General features: G+C 37.9%; 2 protein-coding genes across 8 annotated transcripts in view; one reads left to right on the top strand and one right to left on the bottom strand.

Moving 5' to 3' along the window:
- Rtn4 (reticulon 4) overlaps positions 1–18,799 on the top strand; it is a 51,683-nt gene extending 32,884 nt beyond the window's left edge. For all 4 annotated transcript variants that reach the window (XM_021176410.3, XM_085829050.1, XM_021176407.3 and 1 more), the window contains 6 exons: positions 10,353–10,560; positions 13,081–13,219; positions 16,835–16,904; positions 17,343–17,389; positions 17,533–17,591; positions 17,848–18,799. In XM_021176410.3, coding sequence (XP_021032069.1) covers positions 10,353–10,560; positions 13,081–13,219; positions 16,835–16,904; positions 17,343–17,389; positions 17,533–17,591; positions 17,848–17,890 — 566 coding nt within the window. In that variant the 3' untranslated portion in view covers positions 17,891–18,799. The remainder of the gene's footprint in view (positions 1–10,352; positions 10,561–13,080; positions 13,220–16,834; positions 16,905–17,342; positions 17,390–17,532; positions 17,592–17,847) is intronic.
- A 305-nt stretch (positions 18,800–19,104) lies between these two features.
- The window catches only part of Eml6 (EMAP like 6), a 296,634-nt gene continuing 292,611 nt past the window's right edge, over positions 19,105–23,127 (bottom strand). For all 4 annotated transcript variants that reach the window (XM_029483123.2, XM_085829048.1, XM_085829047.1 and 1 more), the window contains 3 exons: positions 22,647–22,800; positions 22,176–22,276; positions 19,105–20,559 (listed from right to left, as the gene is read on the bottom strand). In XM_029483123.2, the coding sequence (XP_029338983.1) occupies positions 20,535–20,559; positions 22,176–22,276; positions 22,647–22,800 (280 nt within the window). In that variant the 3' untranslated portion in view covers positions 19,105–20,534. The remainder of the gene's footprint in view (positions 20,560–22,175; positions 22,277–22,646; positions 22,801–23,127) is intronic.

Here is a 23,127-nt window from a genome sequence, read left to right as displayed (position 1 = left end):
GCCTTGAACTTTGTACATATATTTCTGATTAAAAATGATACTTTTTTTTTTCTTGCCCAATTGGGGATTTAGGATTCTCCTTTTCCCTTTTCTTAAAGGAGCAATGAAACAATTAAGAATGGTAGGAGCTCGGAAAGATAGCTTAGCAGTTATAAGCACTGGCTTCTCTTGTACAGGACCCAGGTTTGATTCCCAGTATCCACACGGCAACTCACAACCATGTGTAACTCCAGCTCCAAGTTCCAGGGTCTCCTACATCCTCCTCTGCCCTCCATAGGTGCCAGGGTTACACATGGTGCACAACCTAAATGCAGGCAAAATACACATGTAAATGTAAATACTTCTTAAAAAGGATTTTAGATTTCACCTGCAGATAATGAGTCTTGTCATTTACATTTATTGTAACCATTTAGTTTTATACACAAGGAAACCAAGAAAACTAAATATGCTAAGTTATTTCCATAGACCTACAAAGCTAGAGTATGAGGCCTTTTATAGTTTGTATGAGAACAACCAAGGAGTGATGAGGAAAAGGCTGAAAATTGATCCATGTTGTGATAATTTATCCATGCATAGTTTACTATGGCAGCTTTTTGTATGTGGTACCATTTACCACTTACTTTTTTAATCTTTTTTTAATATTTATTTTATGTATATGAGTACACTATAGCAGTCTTCAAACATCCCAGAAGAGGGCATCAGATCCCATTACAGATGGTTGCGAGCCACCTTGTGGTTGCTGGGACCTCTGGAAGAACAGTCAGTGCCCTTAACTGCTGAGTCATCTCTCCAGCCCCTGGTTCTCACTCTTAAGAATAAAAGAGCAGTAGTCTTAGTATCAACTGTGGAAAAAGGTAGGTGTGGTTAGTAGCTTAGTATTACTGGAACTTCTAACGAGCCTGTGATAATAATTTCTCTTAAGGACTGGATTACATACTTGACTGTAGGAAGAACATTTCAACAGTCAATAGAATTCTCTTTACTTTTTCTTTTTTTCTTTTTTTTAACTTAATCTCATCTGTTGCTAGAATTTGGGCTTAAGGGTGTTGAGTTTAATTTAGCCAGTATTGTTTGAATTCTTGGAGCTAAGGTTCAGAGACCAAATTATCTTTTTCTGCTTTATCATAGTCAAGGTTGACTTTCACTGTGTATGTAAGGTGCTGTGTGTGTGTGTGTTCTGTTTAATGGCTTTTACATTTACTTAGTATGCATGTGTGAGGTGTAATAAAATAAGGCTCTAAAATACTAATGTGCTGGCTTTTCTTATATGTAACACCATCTTATTTATTTTGTATAAATGTAAACCAATTCAAATATGAAAAGCCATGAAACATTAACAGACACCTTGCATATCTGAAAGTGAGAGTTGAATATTGAAACAAATTTGGGAATGTCTCCTTTCAGACTACAGACTTTGCAAAATTAAAATTTTTCTGTAAGAATATGAGGAATATGCATATATTCCATGTATGCAGTCTTTTATAACTAATTTTTATAACTAAATTGTCAAATTTTGTGCAAGGAGTGTTTAGGAGTAAGTAGATAGATACATAAAGAGAAAATACTTAGCTTTAATTTAGAATGGTATTACATGTATGGATTTTGCTATGAATGGAAAATTATACCATGGTTTAGAGAAATTGGAAATGTGAAGTTAGGAATATTTTCTATTCTATTTTTGTATATTAATGTCCCCAACATGAAAATGTTTTTATGTGTGTAAGTGTGTGGGCTCTTCATGTTGCAGTGTGTGTGTGAAGATCGGAGGATGGCGTCTATGAGTCCTGTGGGTCCCAGGTATCAGACTCTGGTCATTCAACTTGTTGTCATGTGCATCAGTTTGCCAGCCCATTTTGTATTGAACACTATATGAACTAAATAAATCAATCAGTGGTTTGAATTATTAATGGGTCAAATGTAGTCGTGGTAGGAGCTTACTATTCTCTATTTTTTAAAAAAGTTGTTTTTAAAATAGGGCTTTAACATTGAAACCTGACTTCAGGCTAAGTTGAATGTAAATTTAAGGAAATTCATTTAAGGAAAATGTAACAGGATGACTTGATCTAGCACTATTTTTAGCTATAGCAGATGACAGCGTGTGATTACCGAATGTAGGCAGCTCTTCTTTCTTTGTACCGAGTCAGTGAAAGAAAAACTGGGTTCTTTTAAATTTAAATATTAGTTAGGTAAGGTGCACTATACAAAATAATCAAAAGTTTTCTATATTTTTAAATTTTGAAAACAAAGATAAACTGCAGGGAAATAAATCTATTTTTCTAAATTATTTAAGTAGATTGGCATAAACCCCTATGTGTTTCCCATAGTTTTAAGCGAAAAATCACTGTTCAGTTCTTTTTGGATCTTTAAAAGGGGTGTTCTATGAACATTTTGTATAAGAGTTTAAAACTTCCTTATAAAAACATGCTTTATCCAATATTTTCATAAGAATTTCCTGCATGTGAGTGTGCTGCCTGCCTGAGTATGTGTGTATCACACGTCTGCCCAGTGCCCATAGTGGCCAGTAGAGGAGCTGGTCCCCTGAACTTCATTTATACATTATTGTGAATCACAGTGGGGTGATGGAAATCAAACCTGTACGTTTCTAAAAGGGCCTTCTCTCTAGCACCCCTTATCAGATATTTACTTTGTATTTCCTCCCATTTTGTAGTTTGTCTTCACCTTCTTCATTATGTCCTTTGAAACATAAAATATTTTATTTTAAGAGGCTCAGTATGTTTACTTTTCTTGTGTTTATGCTAATACCATATTTTAAACACAGCCTTGAAGATCTACACTTTTCTTTTTTCTTTTAACAAAATTGTTATTTTTAAAAGCTACCCTTCATGTAAACATGTGTAGGAATGTGTCTAGAGGTCAGAAGACAGCTTATAGGGATTAATTCTTGCCTTCTACCATGTGGGGCTAGGAGATAAAATGTCTTAGCAAGCTTGGTGGCAGGTGCACTCAGCCATTTTGCCAACCATCTAAAAGCATTTTATAGTTTAAACTCCAGTCTTTAGATTTTCATTCTATTTTGAGTTAAAACAATATTTTGTTATTTTTAATAGTGTGTTTGTGATGAATGCAGATAACTACCGTGGCTAGAGTGATCAGCTCCTCTGGAGCTGAAGTTAAAGGGATTTGGGAACCATTAATGGCTGAGCCATCTCTCTACCCCATAAGTTAAACCTTCCATGTAATACAAAGTACAGGAATCTAAGGAATCCAGTGGCATTCATTCCCCTGCAGTTGGACATCCAGTTGTTCTTAGCTTCGTTGTCAAATTCACTTGACTATAAATATAAAAGTTGATTGTGTTTCACTTATGTTCCTTTGTAACCATGTATATGACTGTAGGGTCAGGTTTATGTTTTGTTTTCTTTTTTTGAGACAGAAGCTTGCTATATAGCTCCAACTGACTTCTAGCTTGCCATTCTCTTGTTGCTGAAAGCTTTGCAGGAAATTTTGCAGAGGAGAAATGTGAGCCCTTTAACTTTATTATTGTTTTCCAGGATTTCTTTGGTTCTTCCAGATTTATTTTCTTTTTTCGGCTGTCTTGTCAGTGCCTGTTGGAGACACAAGCTGGGCTTTGGTTTTGATGGGGTTTGTACTTGGGACTAATTAGAGGAATGTTATGTCATCCAAGACTGTGTGATATCTACTGCTTTATTCAGCCATTAATTTCTTTTAACTGCAAGTTTTCAGTTTATTTCATTTGTTTTCAGCTATGTATGTTCCTAGGAATTAAATTTTTTTTTTTTTGTCTGTGAAAGTTAACAGTGTTGTTTGGAAAGTTTGTGTTATTAAGTCAGATGCAGTTGGCTTTGTATGATGTTGTGCCCACAATGTCACTAGACTTGCTTAGGAATTCTAGTTGCTGTTTTGTGGCTTCCTTAGGAAATTCTAAATATAAGATCATATTAGCAACAAATACCTTAATTTATTTTTGTCCAATCAATTCATTGCCCAAATTCTGGTCAAAAACTTCTAGGACATGTATGGGTGTGAAGTGTCAAAGAGAGGTTACCCTTGTCTTATTATTAGGCTTAAGTGGGAAGATGCTAGTCTTGCAGCATGTTCACTGTGATTTTGTAGATTTTATTTTTGATCAGTTTGAGGCTAATTCTTTTTTTTTTTCTTTGCTGTTTTGTTGACTGTTTACCATGAGATGATGTTGGACCTCATCAGATGCTTTTTATGCAACTATTGTGGCGAGTGTATCTTATTCCTAGTTTGCTTTTATGGTGCATGTGTGGGTTGTTATTCATATGTTGCACTAACTTTGCATTCTCAGAACAGATCCTCCTAAGCTATGATGTAATCTGTTTGCATTGCAGGATTTTGACTTGTTAATGTTATGGCAAAATTACTGTTCTGTATTCATATGGGATGTTTATCTGTACTCGTCCACTGATGTCTTTGTCTGATTTGGGTATCCAAATTGAACAATTTTCTAAATTAACTAATGATATAAGGCTCTGATGAGTTATCAGAGGCATGTAGATATTTTTGTATCCTTTTTTTTCCCCCATGGAGAATTACTACTCTTGGGTGAATTTAATCTTCCTAATTAAAAAAAAGTAAAACCAACATAGTCTACATGAAACTAAAATACTTTTGGCAAGTTGAAAACAGACAACTGTTTTTGCTAGAAATTTGTGTTTTTCCTCTTTGCAGCTTCACTGACAAACTCTACAAAATGGGATTGAAAATGTTTTAGTACTTGTCACAGAGCTTTGGAGGATGGATTCTGTCCTGTGTGTACTTACACTGTGTAGCCGTCCCACCTCCTACCTGTACTTCCCTAATGGTCTCAAGAGCATCTCAACTTCTGCATTCCTAGGACTTACTTCAACTTGACTGATCCATAGTGTTTGCTTTGAGGTAGTCGTGTGTTTTCATGTGGTATCTGTGTACTTTCATGTATGACTTCCAGAGTTCTTACAATTATTGACAAGATCTGACTGCATCTGATCTTTTATTAAATTATCAGGCAGCATTGTTCTTTGTGTGTATGAGTGTGTATGTCTCTGCACATACTGGTATGTGGATATGGAGGCTCTAGGGCAGCCTTGAGTGGTGGTACAGAGACAGGATGTCTTATTGGCCTGGAGCTGGCATATGAGTTTGGCCTTTTGGCCAATGAGCCCTAGAATCTGCCCCTCTCTGCTTTCCTGACATGAGGATTACATGTGTTGGCCACTGTGCTGGCCTTTATGTGTTTGGGGATTGGTAGGTCCCTGTACAAACTGAGTTGCTTCCCAGTGCGTGGCGGTGTTCTTATAGTAGGAAATCCTACTGTACCACTCACTGAATGGGGGTTAAGGCAGTATTTTGTGATTATAAATTGTGGTTGCCACTAGAATGAGACTGTTTCAAGTAGCACAAAAATGTATAAAGAAACAGGTAAGATTTACCTATAATCCCAATATTAAAGAAGTAAAAATATTATTTAGTAGATTTTTTTCAGACTTAATGGTTAGACATATTTTTGTTTGTTTTGTTTGTTTTATATGTAGCCCAAACTGGTCTCAAATTCACTGTTGTAGCCCAGGCTGGCCTTGTTCTCTTGATTCTTTCAATACTCTGTTTTCAAGTGTCATTATAGGCATCTTTATCTTTCTTTACAGACCAGTTTTTCCATTATATGTATACTAGTTTTAATCAAATTCATATTACTTTTAAAAGGTATTTTCAGAAACTTGATGGGACAGTGAGATGGCTCAGTGGGTAAAGGTACGTGGCACCAAGTCTGACCTCCTGAATTCAATCCCTGGAACCCCACATGGTATAGAGAAGAACTGACTCCCATAAGTATCTCCTGATTGCCACACATGAACTGTGGTATGCACATGCTCACTTCATTCACAAGTACATGAAAAGTGACTGTTTAAAAACCTAATTATACTTTTTGGCTCTGAGAAGTACTTGTTAAATGTATTGCTCTTAGCTGCCCTGTCATAGGTGTGTAAATGTAGGTATCTATGCTGGCTAGTATATGTCAACTTAACACAAGCTAGAGTCATCTGAGAGGAGAGACCCTCAATTGAGGAATTACTTCTTTCTATAAGATTGTCTGTAGAGCATTGTCTTAAGTAGTGATTCATCAGGGAGTGCCCAGACCATTTGGGTGATGCTATCCCTGAGCTTCTGGCCCTGGGTTCTGTAAGAAAGCAGGCTGAGCAATCCATGGCGAGTATGCCAGTAAGTAGCACCCACTCCATGGTTTTTATATCAGCTTCTATTTTCAGGTTCCTGCCTTATTTGAGTTCCTGTCCTGACTTACTTCAATGATGGTCTATAATGTGAAAGTATAAGTCAAATAAACCCTTTCCCCATCATGCTTTTGGTCATGGTGCTTCACCTTAGCAATAGAAATCCTAACTAGGACAATATCCTATATCTTATTAATTTCACATAGACATTCTTCTTGGTCTTTGTGAGTCATTTTACATACAATGACTCTTAGTCTATATTCTGCCCATTCATCAAACATGCAGATGTACAACAATCTGAAGAACTTGAATATGCTGACCCTTTAGTTTATGCACAGGGTGCTTTAACAATAGCAAGTCTCGTTATATATTTATCACCTTCCACTTCTAAACTGTAAAATGCTTTTTATACAGTTTTTGGTTTTCTCATAATTACTGTTATGTACAATTACAATTATGTACAATTGCTTGAAAAGTGATACGATTAGGTACTTACTGATTTCATGAAGTTTATGTTTGGCACATAGTAATGTTTCTGAGAAGGTTAAGTTTAAAACACTTAAGCCTCTTATACTCAGAAGTATAGATCTTAAAAGGAGATCTATTTTAAAGTTGCATAGGCATAGGCTAATGCCAAAAGTAAAAGTTTATTGATTAGGACCCACTAATAATAATTTGAGTGTAGGACTTTGTATTAAGTATAAATCATGTTAGCTTCTGAAGGGAAAATAAGTTGGAAGACTTAGTTTGTTAAAGATAAAACTTAAGTCAAGGGAGGTTCAAGTCTCACTTTAAGTTACACAGTTGCAGAGCTAGTACCAGGAGGTGGGTCTCTGAACTTAGCCTTTTCTACTATATACACTAGTATAGAACCTGTAGATTAATCATAAATCTTGAGTAATCATTAAACCTCTGAATTTTCTCTGGTTTTTACACATGGACACAGACACTTGGAAAGATCAGTTTTGATGTAACAGTGTTGGATGCTCTTAATGAAGCACAGTGAGTGCACGTGCATTTATTTGATAACCTTACCAGTAGGGATACTACAGATGAACAAATGGCTTTGAGACCACTCATCTTTATATGAGTATTTTGCTATGAATTGGAAGAAAAGAAAAGTCCGCTGATTGTTCAGTTCTAGGTGGTGTTATCTTAAAATGTATTATTGTGTATATGTATTTAGGCATGCTTGTGTGGAGGTCAGAGGTCAAATTTAACATTTGCTTTCTTCCACTTGAGTTTCAGGGAATTATTAGCAAGTACTTTTTCCATTTTTTTTCCCTGTGTGGGGTTTTTTTGTTTGTTTGTTTGTTTGTTTTTCGAGACAGGGTTTCTCTGTGTAGCCCTGGCTGTCCTGGAACTCACTCTGTAGACCAGGCTGGCCTCAAACTCAGAAATCTGCCTCCCAAGTTTTGGGATTAAAGGCATGTGCCACTACTGCCTGGCTTCTGTGTGGTTTTTAAAGTGACATGTTTCTGTATAACATCATAGCTCAGGTCAATAACTTTATAATGTTGAAGTTTTCCCTTTTTATGTCTTAAGTACCTAGAAATAAAGGTGATGGGGGGGGCAATATTAGTAACACAACTAATAATCATGAGTCCTATATTAAATACTTTAACTTATCATTTTTTGATGGAAAATCTCAATTCATTTTCCTCATTTAATGAATCCCATGTCAGTGAGACAATTCCTATTTTTATATATAGTTTAATGATGAGTCTAGAAGTGTAGAAGGGTTTGGCAACTTGCCTGAGGTTACATTGTTAGTAATTTTGTGCTTCTGTTGGAGTCTAGGTCACCCAGCTCTAGAGCTTTGACTCTGGGCTTATATAACCCACTATTAGAGCACACAAGGGAATCTATCTGACAGGAATTATGCTGCCACTGCTGTCTGTCATGTCACTCACTACCCTCACTACCTTCCTTGCATTCCCAACGGGGAAAGATGACATTATTAGAGCTTGGGGTAGATGTGAGTCCTGCCAGTTTCCCTGGCTTTTTTTTTTTTTTTTTTTTAAGGAGTACACTGACCCTCTTCAGACTACACTCTCTTCAGACACACCAGAAGAGGGCATCGGATCCCAGTAAAGATGGTTGAGCCACCATGTGGTTGCTGGGCATTGAACTCGGGACCTCTGAAAGAGCAACCAGTTTCTTAACTACTGAACCATCTCTCCAAGCCCCTGGCTTCTTAATGGCAGCTGGATTCCTCTGTTTCAGAGTTTTTAAATTTCTTTCAGTGTCTTTATCCCACCTTTGATTTCCTAGTACAGTGTAATATTTACTTTAAAACTTTACTGAGTGTTCTCTCTAAATCAGGTAGTCCTTGAAAAGATATACTTTAGCATTTTAGAATTGAAAAGAGCCTTAAAAGTACATTTCCCAGCTTTCTGCTCATTTCACTGCTGACTTTCTGTTTTTGTTTTATGATCTTGTTATATTATATACCTGGCTGGCCTGTCATTTGCTGCTTTTAGTCTGGTTAGCCTGAAACATGCAACAGTCATGCTCAGTCTCCCAGGTGCTAGAATGCCATCATCATGCCTAGCTCAATGTCAGAAAACTATTGATATTGCTGTGCTCTCTTTGTTGACTGTGATGTTATTTACAGTATCATTTTGGCAGCACAGTTTAGGCTATTTCAAGGTCTGGTCAGTCCTCAGAGGCATTCGTAGGAACAAGTTGCACACATCAGAACTGATGTAGGTGTTAATAGATGGAGGCTTAAAATCATAGTGTGAAAACAATCAATGAAACAGGCTGTAGGTCATACATGAAATGGAGATCTGGCCCAGGATATGCACATGCTAGGCATATACACTCCAAACCCCACTTACTAAGTGCTTAAGATATATACTCGGTGGAATTAAACCTTTGTAATAATACTTAATGTTTTATAGCTTACATAATTTTTCTTACAATGTACTTTCAGTGCTAAATGGACGCCATGTTCATTTAGGATCTGGGGGTCAAAACCAAAGCATCCCTTTGAAGTGTGACTTTTAAAAATGTTACTCCCTTTATCTTTAAGTTAGCAGGAGTTAAAAGTTCTACTTGAGTAGTTCCCTATTTGCTTTACCATAAAGTGTGTGGAGTTTTTGTTTTGTTTTGCTGCTCCTGGTTGGTCACCATCTAGAGAGGTGAACACTGTGTAGTGTGTCAAAGAGCCCTTCCTTCAGTGCACTGTTGAGGATAATCTCAAGGGACTATAAGGCTGTGGTTATTTGAGCCTTGCAGTAGCTTTGTTTCCAGTGGCCAAAAGCAGACATGGTAAATTGTCTTTGTCTGATTCTATACCAAATGGTATGGAATATTGTAGTATGTAAGGTTGGGGGTGTCTTGTTTGTTTGTCAGCTTTTGTTTTTTGACCCCTGCAGTTTTTATGACTTTTTTCTTCTGTTGAAGGGAATTAGTTTTTTAGATGTCTGACTGCTGTTCCCCCTTCATCTTTTATTGTAGATAACTTCAGTTAGTACTAGGCTAAGATATCATTTTAGGATTTCAAAGGAGAGCTTCTAAAAGCCAGCTGTAAATCTTAGGTGCTCAGCTGCTAACATTTCAATTTTTCACCTTTTTTTTTCTTTTAGATTTTTATTTTATTCTTTTTGTTTTAATTAAATCATTTAGTTACATATTCTATGTAAATGAGTACAATGTTGCTGTCTTCAGACACACCAGAAGAGGGCATTGGATCCCATTACAGATGGTTGTGAGCCACCATGTGGTTGCTGGGACTTGAACTCAGGACCTCTGCTCTTAACCACTGAACCATCTCTCCAGCCCTTCAACTTTTTAAAAAATTTTATTTCCTATACTTATGTCTTATAATAGTCCTTTTAGTATGTACTATTTCCCTGTAATTTGAATATTATGCATAGTATGAAGAAGAAATGTCTCAAGAAAATTTTAAGTGAGCTCTGCCAGGCCTAAGAAGTATATAAGGGTAATGTGTAGCTAGAATGATTTGGTTGGCCCAAAAGAAGGAAAAGTACAAACTTAGCATTTCACTGATAGGTAGCTTATACTGGGTTTAATGTTTCAGTGTGTTCCCTCCGTGTAGAACATGTAAATGTGCTAGATCCAAATGGTTAAGATAGTATTCTAATTTCAGACTTCTTCTTTTAATTTTAGTTGTTGACCTCCTGTACTGGAGAGACATTAAGAAGACTGGAGTGGTGTTTGGTGCCAGCTTATTCCTGCTGCTGTCTCTGACAGTGTTCAGCATTGTCAGTGTAACGGCCTACATTGCCTTGGCCCTGCTCTCTGTGACTATCAGCTTTAGGATATATAAGGGTGTGATCCAAGCTATCCAGAAATCAGATGAAGGCCACCCATTCAGGTGAGATGTTTGAAAAATAAGGCAACAGTGGAACTATGATTGGTAGTGAGACTTCATCTCCTATCTGTAGAATTATAGTTGTGTGATTTCTTTGTTGCTTAGAGATAATCTATCAAGAACATATCTGCCTTTGAGATTTCTTATGGTAGAAAAGACTGGGCTCATTAGTATTTATAGTAGATATTGTTAGGTTATCACAGTGGATTTTAGAATTGGTGAAGTTGTATTGTTCTTACTGTTTACATTTAATACTATCTAATACTATTTACCTTTCCCATTGCCTTCCCTAGTATATGTTCTTACCTGCATTTGCTTCAGTTTCTCAGGGCTTTATACAGAGAGGGGAGATATGGATTTTAATAACTTCAAATTGAAGCTTCAAAATGACAATTATATGCCATGAACCATTGACAAATAGGATTTTAAAGCAGTTGTAATGAAATACATGAAAATGTTATAAACTTCTAATTTATCCACAGTATTAGTTTTATATATCATTTAGTTTTAAAGAATTTTTGAAGACTACCAGTTTATTTTTTTTTTATATATTTCTTTTTAGACATACCTTTTTCATAAAGGGATTTATAGTCTTTTACAAATTCAGCTGACATGCCAGTTTAGGCCTGGTGAACAGCTTTTCAGTTGCCTAGTCATACTGGTGCAGTTGAAATTATACAGTGGTAAGTGGGAACAGTGATGAGCAGCATGTTAAATTTGCCATACAAATGTCTACCAGGTGGCACTGACGCAGGGATGCTCTCATAGAACAAGCCAGGTTTTTTTATATTTCTAGGAATTGTATAGACAGGGCTCAGAAGATGGCTTTGTGGGTAAGACTTGTGGAAACAGGAGGGCCAGAGTACCACATAAAACTGGTCACTGCTATATGGATGTCTATAACCCAAATGTTGGAAGTCAGCAAGAAGTAGATCCTGGGAACTTACTGGCCAGCCTTGCCAAAAATAATGAACTTCACATGGGCCCACATATACACATTTTAAAAATTGCATAAGTAACTTCTTGCTGATGGGAAACTTCGGATGTTTTAATTTGATATTTATAAATAACATTGGTATACCAGTATCTCCTGCTGTTGTAAAGAAATAGTATAAATAGTCTGTGCTAAAGTGGGAAAACTATGCTGTCTGCATTCAGAGCTGGATGTAGTACTTAATAATGTGGAAGAGAACATTGTTTTGGAGTATAGAAGAGTGGTAGGTTACACTGGACTCAGGTCTGACCAGTCTTCATGTCTGGGTGGGGTCTGAGGTGAGGCTAGTTCATGGTATAAGTTGTTATCACAGGAAGAAGTGACCTTTGCTTTAGGAAAGAAAATAGTATGACGACCAAGGCATTATGGTTAAAAAAAATGTTTTAAAATGACTCATAACTTATTTCTAGCTTTAACATAGGGAGCAGTGGAAAGGTGACCAAAATTAGGTATGCTCTCTGTTGGAATCAGAGTAATACATTGCTGGAAGTGGACATGATTCTTCATCTGATTTATAGAGTTGGAAACTTGACTCAGAATTGAAAGGCTTTTTTTGCAAGCTTACTTAGCTAGAAAATAGCCAATCTTCTAATGCTTACCTGAGCTTAACCTACTCTGCTATTTTAGGAAGCTCAGGTAGGCTAATCTGGTGTTGATGCAGAGAAAACAGGCTTGGACACTGATAGAGTATCTCAGTGTGCAAATAATAACAGATACTTAACAAGAGTGATCAGGAGACACACTTGGGCCATACTGCAAAGGTAGGAGTAGGAGATAGGGTTATCACAGAGGACACTGTTAGGAAACAATAGGGTTAGTTAGGTGTGGTGAATGTCATCTTTGAAATAATCAAATGATCATCCCCAAATTGTTATCTTGTTAAATTTAACACGTCCCACATACTATAGCCTACATGAGAGCATGAGAGAGTAAATATTACCCTTTATTGGTATTGCCACTGTACTTTAAGCAGCTATTTTACATGCTAATATTTCACATTTTTGACATTTTTCCATAAAGAGAATATGGAAATGAGTAGGATCTTTCGTAGCAGACCCTAATAAGACTCAGAAAATAATTTTCTGAGTGATCTGGAGGCAAAGTGTTATTAAACATTTTACTCATTAAATCCTCATGATTAACGTCCATTTTAAATGAGAAAACAGTTTTGAAGATTAAGTTTGCACACTTAGATTACTAAGAAAATGATAGCAGTTAAAATTTAAAATGCCTTTAAAACATGCTTCTATTAGCTTAGGAATTTTGGTTTTTTGTTTGTTTGTTTGTTTGAGATACTTCTGTAGCCAAAGTTGGTTTTACACTAGTAACAATCCTTCTGACTTAGTCTCTCGTGCTGGGATTATACGCATGAACCACCACAGCCAGCTCACTTTAGATTTTTATAATAAGAGTAGACCTTTATAGTAGATTGTTATACACTATTAATCTCTTTTATAGATCTGTGATTGCTGATTGACATGTGAGAATCAGTGTCAGTTGAGGACTTTTTTTTTTGTTTGTTTTTTAAGGGCATATTTGGAATCTGAAGTTGCCGTATCAGAGGAATTGGTTCAGAAATATAGTAATTCTGCTCTTGGTCATGTGAACAGCACAATAAAAGAACTGAGGCGTCTCTTCTTAGTTGATGATTTAGTTGATTCTCTGAAGGTAAGTTTATTTTACTTTTCATTTACATATATCAGACAGATTGGCAATATAAAATTCTATTTTCTTTATCCAAATAAATCATAAAGATGAAATGAAATCATATCAATGTAAATTTAGGTTTGAAAATTCAGTGTCCTGTGTTTAGATTTGTGTGAGAAGTATAGTTTGACACTTGTCTCCTTCGGGGAATACTTTAAGGAAGAGAAATTGAGAAATTTTGCTTTTGATTGTGGGTTTAAAAACTCAAAACTCAAGAAAAGTGGGTTGATTCTGTCTTCAGATGTAAGTCCATGCTTCATCATGTCAGCACACAAAGTGGACCTGAGTGGGTCTCATAGTGTACTTCAAAACAGGAAGACAGAATGTCTTCTCTTCCTTTAGAGGTGACAGATAATAAACACTTCAGCATTTGGGTGCATAGTCTACAGGGAAGGGGCTTCCTGGGTGAATGGGGCTCCACTACATGAGACTGCTTTCAGCATGTTACTGTATATGGGTATCACAGATTCCAGTTGTTTATGAGTCCAGGATATTTGTCTTAAAATTCACCAAAAATGTAAGCAGTCCTCAAGTGGTTATGGGCGGAGGCATGGTGACACACGCCTTTCATTTCACCACTCAAAAAGTAAAGTCGGGGGGGGGGGGGGGGCTCTCTGTGAGGTCAAGGTTAGGTCAAAGTCTTGGTCTCAAATAAAATAAATAAAAAATAGACTGTAGCACTCAAGAGTCTGAGTGAAGTTTTACAGATAGTATTGCCTTTCTAAAGAGAATTCCTGCATGTTAACTTTGTCTGTGTGGTTGTGTATCAGCCTCTTAGGTGTCCTCAGTTTATAGAATGGTAGACTCTAGGTCCTAGTGTCACTTACATTTGAAACCTTTGTAAATATTTGAGTCACTCTTGCAAACACAATGCAGCAGCCCCTCCCCGTTCCTACTCCCTTTAAACTCCCTTTCTTCCCTTTCCCTCCAGAATGAGGGAAGAGTTTCTTTCCGTTGTCATCAAAGAAATATCAGATTCCAGGGCTCTGCCTTCAGTCAGCACCTGAGATGAACTGACCACATGAATGTACCTGGTTCATTCCTGGTAGTTGACTTGGGCAAATGAAAATAGGATATATTGTTACAAGTTCCGTTCTAACTTCCTGTCTGCTTGTTTTCCTTTGTTTTGCTCTTCTGAAATAAAATTTAAGATTTTTAATCCTAGACAAGATTTCAAGTATCTATAAAGTAATCAATTATCCATTTTCCCATTTTTATGGGCCAAGTCAGTTACCTTTGAAATAATTCTTGATCCATTGAGAAAATAGCTTAGACATTAAATACTGTCAATATTTTAGGCCTATTTATTCACTTTCAAAACATTGGGTCTTAAGATGGGTGGTGGTATTATAGGCAGAGGAAAGTAGACCTCCAAGTTAGAGTGCTGCCCAGTCTAGGGTAAGTTCCAGGACAGCCAGAGCTGTACAGAGAAACCCTGTCTTGAAAAACTAAAAACAAAAACAAAAAACCCCAGCAAAACCAAACAAAATACCGAGAAAACATTGGGTCTTCCACTGCTGCAGCATTGCCCAGGCTGGCTCTGAGCACCACAGATTGGTAGTACAAGTATGTATCACCTGCTGCTGTAATGGGGATGTTTCTTACTTGGCTAAGGATTAAGTTTTTTGTGATTAATCTGTATAAGGATCTTTGGTGAGGACTCTTGTTCTAAAAAGCACTTTTCAGTCATGGCTGCACATTGGAGTCAAGTGAGGAGGTATATTTTATATAAATTTATCTGGGAAAGTGAAGGAACTGGAGTTTCCATTCCCTGAAGGTCTGATTTAATTTATCTGAGAACATTGAATGGATGATGACTGCTTTAGAAAGCTATGGCATTAGCTATAAAACCCTATTTGTCCCTACCTCCAGTCTGTCCTTCCTTCCTTCCTTCCTTCCTTCCTTCCTTCCTTCGTTCCTTCGTTCCTTCGTTCCTTCGTTCCTTCGTTCCTTCCTTTCTAAATGTATATCATACCTATTGGGGTCATCTTTGTCACCCCTAGAGAGAAGCTTGAAGCTTTAACGGGAAAGCTCCTATCTTGTAAAGCCAGGAATGTGCACACAAATCCTCTCCCTGGTCCCCCATGTATGTTTGTGTATGGAGGGGACGCATTCTTGGATACTTACGAGGCTGAGGCTGGGAACCACTTGAAACCAGATTGACACTACCATGTCCACAAAGTTGGGATCTTGCCCTTTGAAACACCAAATCCAAAAATTTCATCTAATAGGGACAATTTTAGTGAGTTCTTATGTATGCCTGTAGCGAGGCTTTGGGTGGTAAAGACTAGATTTTATATGATAGTAGATCTGAGATGAAAGATTGTTCTAGCTGAAGTTGCCTGATACGCAATTAGGTTTTAGGATATGATTTTTTTCTTTTTATTGGTTCTTTGGTCACATCATATATCCCAATTCCACTGATTTCCCTGCCCTCTGGCCTTGCAAATTTCCTTCCAAAATAAAATATAAAATAAACACAACAAAGCATAGAAAACATCTCACTGTGATGAAAGCCATAGCGTGCCCCACACCCTCAGGTAGACTCACCCACAGCCAGGGCCAGCTCTACTGTGAGCTGTACCTTACTGTACCTTACCTAAGTGAGGTACAGAGCCTCAGGATATAATCTTAAGTCTGGGCAGAGGGTCCTGCACTCTAAAAATAGCCGATGCAAAAGAACATTCAAAGGCTCTTATGTTGCTGTGTTAACATATACATTTCAATATGTATGTTTTCTGACATGCTTCTTTGACTTAGAAAAAAATTGAAGGAAAATGTAGAAATAGTCAAGGGAATACTAGAAAATGGGTTAACGTTTCTAGAAAAGGTAAAATAATAATTTTCATTGTTTTCAAGTTTTTAAGTAGCCAAAATTGTCAAAGTATCTGAAATTCTATTGTGTGTCCCTCTATTTTCCTTAAATATGTGTCTTTCACCAAATAAAGCTCTACAGAGTTTTTAATAAGGCGTGTGGTTTTTAATAAGGCGTGTTTAAACTTTATTTCCTTACACTCGTGGAGAAAAGGCAAACAAGACATTGGCCTTGCCCTCTCCCCATGTTTATTACATTTTCATACACTTGACTTGTTGCAGTCCCCGTACTGTCAATAGAGAACATGACAGACAAGCTTGTTCTCTTCAGACACTGGCCATAGCTGAGAAATTCTTTTCAGAGATCTACACCCAGGCATAACCTTGATTTGTGACTTAAAGAAAAAACTTTCAGGGTGAGGTGATAGGAAGTACAATTTATTAAAATAAAGGCCAAGTGGCCAGAGAGGAGGTGCTTTCTTTTCTCCCATTGTTGAAAAGCTAGACCATAAGAACTAGAAGGGCAGTGTGTGTCCTTCCTTCCCATGCTCTCTGTTCTGAGGGAAAGCGGTTCTGCTCTATCATGGCTTCTAAAGAAAGTGAATCAAGTCCCATTTTTGGTTGTTAGGTTTCTGAAGTAAGACAATAAATAAAGACTGACTTTACTGGGTTTTCAAGGTCTGTGCCTGTGACTGGCATTTAAATGTATACGTTTCAGAAGAAAGTTTAATTTGCTTATCACGGGCTCTTGTTTGATTCCAGTTTGCAGTGCTGATGTGGGTGTTTACTTACGTCGGTGCCTTGTTCAATGGTTTGACACTACTGATTTTAGGTAAGTCTACAAAAAGATTGACAAGCACTTAGGGACATTTTTAGAGAATATCTTTATTGTAAGAAAAACTGTATAAATGTGAGGTTGGGAGGTGTTTAAGTAGCAGATACTGTTTTATTGAAATGTTATGTTAGCTCCTGAAGACTACCCCAGCTAACAGCTGCCTTAGGTGCACTCTTGAGTTTAAATTGGGGAAGCTATATTTTGTAGAATCTCTGTGATGTGATTTGAAGCTAAGCATGGTTCCTTCAGCACATGCAGAAGAATGTGAGCATTTCCCAGGCCTCAGGAGAATGTGAACATTTATGTAGGCTTTACGAGTACTGCCTGGTTACCTTGATTACAATTGGCTTGATAGTATGATGTTCATTCCTAGAATGGTACCAGTCTTTTTTTTTTTTTTAATTTATTTTTAAAGCTCTGTATTTACTTTTTCAGCTCTGATCTCACTCTTCAGTATTCCTGTTATATATGAACGGCATCAGGTAATTTCTTAACTGTGGAGATTGCAGAATATAGAGCTCACTCTTATTATAAAGGACTTAGAGCTAGTGTTTGTTGGTATGTAGTACTGATTGATATTCTTTGGCAATATTAATTTTGTAATGCTTTTATCCTCTTTGCTCAGGCGCAGATAGATCATTATCTAGGACTTGCAAACAAGAACATTAAGGATGCCATGGCCAAGTAAGTATGTCCTGCAGCCTTCTTACCAAGGGTGAGGCCATCATCCTGCAGTGTCCTTTCAGCATTGGCAGAACTCGTGTTCTTCCGAGGCCAGCATTAACTCTTTTTAATGCTTTTTAAAACACCAGGCAAAGGTGGAAAAATTAGTTTGTATTTTGGTAGCTTTACGATTCTCTAAATAATATACAGCATAACGTTTTTTAAAGAAGTAGGAAACAAAACAAACAGAATTTGACATTTTTTTTTTCATTTGTAGAATCCAAGCAAAAATCCCTGGATTGAAGCGCAAAGCAGAATGAAAAGGCCCCAAACAGTAGACATTCATCTTTAAAGGGGATACTCACTTGATTACAGGGGTGGGCGGGTCAGGGGTAAGCCCTTGGTGGCCGTGCAGTTTCAGTTCTTTATTTTTAGCAGTGCACTGTTTGAGGAAAAATTACCTGTCTTGACTTCCTGTGTTTATCATCTTAAGTATTGTAAGCTGCTGTATATGGATCTCATTGTAGTCATACTTGTTTTCCCCAGATGAGGCACTTGGTGAATAAAGGATGCTGGGAAAACTGTGTGTTATATTCTGTTGCAGGTAGTCTGGCTGTATTTGGAAAGTTGCAAAGAAGGTAGATTTGGGGGCAGGAAAAACAACCCTTTTCACAGTGTACTGTGTTTGGTTGGTGTAAAACTGATGCAGATTTTTCTGAAATGAGATGTTTAGATGAGCATACTAGTAAAGCAGAGTGGAAAACCTGTCTTTATGGTATGTTCTAGGTGTATTGTGATTTACTGTTATATTGCCAATATAAGTAAATAGAGACTTAATCTATATATAGTGTTTCACAAAGCTTAGATCTTTAACCTTGCAGCTGCCCCACAGTGCTTGACCTCTGAGTCATTGGTCATACAGTGTAGTCCCAAGCACATAAACTAGGAAGAGAATGTATTTGTAGGAGCGCTACCACCTGTTTTCAAGAAAACATAGAACTCCAACGTAACCGTCATTTCAAAGATTTACTGTATGTATAGTTAATTTTGTCACAGACTCGGATTTTGTGGACTGAATTTAATGCTTCCAAATGTTTGCAGTTACCAAACATTGTTATGCAAGAAATCATAAAATGAAGACTTATACCATTGTGTTTAAGCTGTATTGAATTATCTGTGGAATGCATTGTGAACTGTAAAGCAAAGTATCAATAAAGCTTATAGACTTACCTTTGTGTTTAGTGTTTTAGTTTCATGAATGCACAGCAAAAACATGGTGGTAGGCTTAGAGAGTGGACACATGGTAACATGCTTTTAGAAAGGTTTTAGTTCATGAAACAGCTTAAGAACGAATATATTTACATAGTGAGATTTATTTGACTCATAACAAAAGGTTTTAAATTATTTTATACTTTGAAAATAAATTCATGCACCAATATTTTAACAGAATACAGTGCAAGATTTATGAATATACATAAAATTACACCATATAAATTTTACAAATAAGACTTTCAAAGTCTTTATAACAGACACTATTGCTCTTCAAATATATACATACATATATCATTGATTAGTCAGTTGTTCATCCACATGGTTACTTAATGCAAGATCTGTCTGAATGAAAAGTCAGTAGTACAAGACAGGCAGACACAGTGATCACTCAGCATCACCAGGTACAGAAAACAGAATCAGGGCTGCATAGGGCTCTACTGAGGACCCAGCAACCTGCTAGTGGGTTAATGTAAGGCATTAATAAGTTGGCGTGTAAAATAGCTTAATGTGTAATCTAAGTAATTCTTTTAGAATGCTGAAGCACTTCTGTGGCAAATGTTGATAATCTATTCTTTAACTGAAAATTCTTATCTCAGCCTTTCTCTAAATTGGCAACTTCAGATAACTAGAAACTCAAGGTCTAGAATTTTAGTGCACAGACTGGAAGGACTCGGTGGTGTGTGTACTCCCGACTCCAACTCCCATCAGCCTTCTTAACTAATAGTCGTCAAGTCACATTCTGTCCGACAACTGACTGGAGAAACTCAAATACTCCTTATAGTGGGGAATATGTTCAAGAGGTTTATAAAAATCTGAATTTACCCTGCATTAATCATCTGAAATGAGCAGAGCCAAGCCAGTCCTACCCAAGGGGGTGTAAACTAAACAGCAAGACAGATTAGCTCACTCATCACATTGGAGCTTTCCCCACTTTCTGGGTTGTAGGAGCTGCTCTATTTGAGGGACGATAGATTACTTTGAGGATCTGACACTAACATAAATCCATGCTACTTTCTGGGGAGCTGGACTCTGCTTTGCTGCTCACCTTATAACTGCTTTCCCAGAGCAGGACAGAGTGGGGAATTTGCTAATCCCATAGCCCTCCTCAGTTTTGAAGTTTTAGCACCATGTGAAGGAAGAAGACGACGTGGGAGGTGAGGCAGCAGCCCACACAACTGGGAACTTTGAAGGCACTTAATGGATATAAAACTGCAAATGAAACTTTTAAAAATTAACATTTTAAAACTTGTTTATACATGGCTCATTTGGTTTTGAAAGCTAAATGTGGCAAACAGGGTATTTCTGTACTTAAGTGCTTCCAACTTACATTGTGTCCAGTGAACATTCTTAAAATACATAGAAACAGAATAGCAAAACACCTCTGTAAAAGTCTTACTGCAAATTAAAAGCTACATATTGGTTAGGGTAATTGAGGATATAAATTTTATCTGTGGGCTACATCGTCCCAATTTTGCCGTTAGTGTAGTTATAATAAGTATCGGTTTTAGTCTCCAGAACAGAAGCAGTCTTAGTATTCATTCTTGGCATCACCATCTTGCAAAGTTCAGATTGTGAGAGTCCTACAACATCTCAGAGCTTGTGTGTCCCACAGCAGTTGGCATCGAGGAGGTGCCCCTGCACTGCCTACAAGTAGCTTGGGAGAAGCAGCCATAGTGCATGGGGTTCCAGTGTTTACAGACATCGCCACACAAATACACTGAAAGGCAAACAAGACATTTTTGTGTGGTCAGACACTATAATGCTGCCAAGTGCTCCAGACTGAAAAGTGTAAACCCATTGCCACCCATTGCAGTCTACTCTCCTTCCCAGCCACCACTTTGGCTTTTTTTGGGGTGGTGGGGGGGCAAGGTTTTACTATGTAGTCTGAGGATTATAGATGTGAGCCACCATGTCTGGTTTACTGTTCATTTTTAGAGTTCTTTGAATGTGTCTCCCTTAGACTCCTTTTGCTGCTTTGAGCATTTGTGCATAATGAAGTCACTGGAGACTCGGCAGCCCAACTTCACACTATCTGTCCTGTTACTATTGAAGAGGGTTGAGTGTGTTTGAATGAAGCCCTTTTTACATGTTATACACCATGTCCTCAAGGCCTTATGTTTTTAAGTTACTTTAAGTCTTGTTTGTAAACAGAAGTCACTTTGTATTTCCTGCACTGGGCTGGCCAGTTCATTTAGGCCTTTTCTTCTCAACTTGTTCTGTTTGGCTGGTACTGTTTGGAATGAATGTTCATTACTCCAAAGGAACTGGTGTAAATATTACCCCAAGCAATAATCCCCGCAATAGCTAGCACAGTGAGCTGGAGGTGGCTCTGCAGGCAGCCATCACAGCGCACTGTGTTCTTTATAGGTGCCTCTCTTACAATTTGACTCAGATCACTAAAAACATCAAAATTTATTTGTAATGGTTTAAAATTAATTTTGTGCCTGTACACGCGCAAGCTCAATTTCAAGGGTGGGTTCTCTGCACTTATCAGGCTTGCTAGAACTGTTTTACTTTTTCAGCTACCCCTGAGTTTTTATTAAACAAGAACAATTTTTGGTAATATAATAAAACCTTTAAATATGAGTTATAGAATATAATATAATATTGAGTTATAGAATGACCTGGTCCTGTCCTCTCCATATGCTAGGAGAAACCCTCTCCTACCTAAGAAGGAGGCTTGCAGACCTATGGGTCAGGTTGGAAGGGTTCCTTCTAAAACAATGGCTTCCAAACCATGCTTCATGCCGAATAACCTGCGTATTTTACCTGAAGGCCAAAGCTGCCTTGGCTCTTTGTCCAAATAGCTTGGACTTGGGCCACAGACTGGCCCTAAGACTCAGTATCTCCCGTACCTCATGGCAACTCATTTGCTTCCATTGTTTCTTAGTGTCACTAAAGGCTCCGTGTTATTAGCATCTTTAAACTTAATAAGATGTTATTAGCATCATTAAGCTAGGCTGGCAGTTCTCAAAGACAAATGGATGAAGGTTGATTTAACCTGATTCTCAGTGATTGTTTCTACTAAAGTTAGCCATTCTAGATTTCTTACCCTTTGCCTCTCACCCCCCAGCAATGTTTAGCTGTCATATAACCTGAGCTCAGCCAATCCCAGGATGGCCCTAGTGGGGACATGGGCCTGCCAAAATTTGTTGAGAACGCCAACAACAGAATATGGTAGGAAATTTTTGGTTTTCCCCTTAAACACTCGTGAAATTTCTTTTTTATTGTTCCATATCAGACCCTTCCTGTGTCCCTGGCAGAGCCTGGCCCACAGGACACCCCAACTAGCAGAACCACCCTGAGGAGCCAACCAAATTAATCTGGTACAACCTGCAGTCGTCTCCTCCTGTGCTGACCACATACTTGTCATCGGAAGAGAAGCGGATGTTCGTCACATGAGCAGAGTGACCAAAGTAACGTTTATGCTTGGCCTGTGAGGAAAAGCAAACGCAGCAGGCTGAGCACACGTTGACCCCAGTAACTTGTTGGGTTATTGATCCACCAGCTGCCCCACTTCCAGAAACCCCCACTGCTCTGTCTGCAGAAGGCCTTGATGAGAAGGGTGCCTGCTGTGGCCTTGCAGTTTCCCTTACTCTTCTCCCCTGACACCCAGGCTTTCCAGGTGCATCTATCAGCCACACTTTTGCTGATTTCCCTGCCTGATTTCTTCCCCAACTTTGTGGCCATTTGTCCATTCACCAGGGGCAAGCCAAAGCCCCATGGGGCTGGATCCATGATAACTGAGGGTCATCTATATGACTGTATAGGAGCATGGTCCTGAGACAGCTCAGGAGGACTCACGAATTTTTCTGTGCATGGAAAATCAAAGAGCTTCACCAGCCCAAAGTCATCCCCTGTGACAATGTTCAAGCCAGCATGGGTCACACATGCACAGTTGACATCAGCCTTGTCTGCATTTCGTGGCCAGATTCCAATGACTTCATCTCCGAGAACACTGTTCCAAGAGGAAAACGTATTAGGAAGATGGGACATAATTTCCTAGGGTTGTTGTCCCCTCCTAAGGTAAAAAGTAGACAGGAATGGTAGGTCATTTGGTCATGTGGGCACACCCTGCTCTGCATTTTCACCACCAGGCACTGCCCTTCCCCAAGTCCCTCCCCTACATTCCAGAAAGAAAACTTTGATTTTATTTTTTCTTCCTTATAGTTCCACTGAATATGTATGTTGGCAAGGACAGAGTTCCTGTACCTTTTATCTTTTTTTTTTTTTTTTTTTTGTTTTTCGAGACAGAGTTTCTCTGTATAGCCCTGGCTGTCCTGGA

Source organism: Mus caroli, unplaced genomic scaffold, assembly GCF_978045245.1.
Source record: "Mus caroli unplaced genomic scaffold, Mus_caroli_1 scaffold_13, whole genome shotgun sequence".
Classification (NCBI taxonomy): domain Eukaryota; kingdom Metazoa; phylum Chordata; class Mammalia; order Rodentia; family Muridae; genus Mus; species Mus caroli.
Note: the sequence above shows the minus strand (reverse complement) of the source record. Positions and strands in the feature narration are given on the sequence as shown.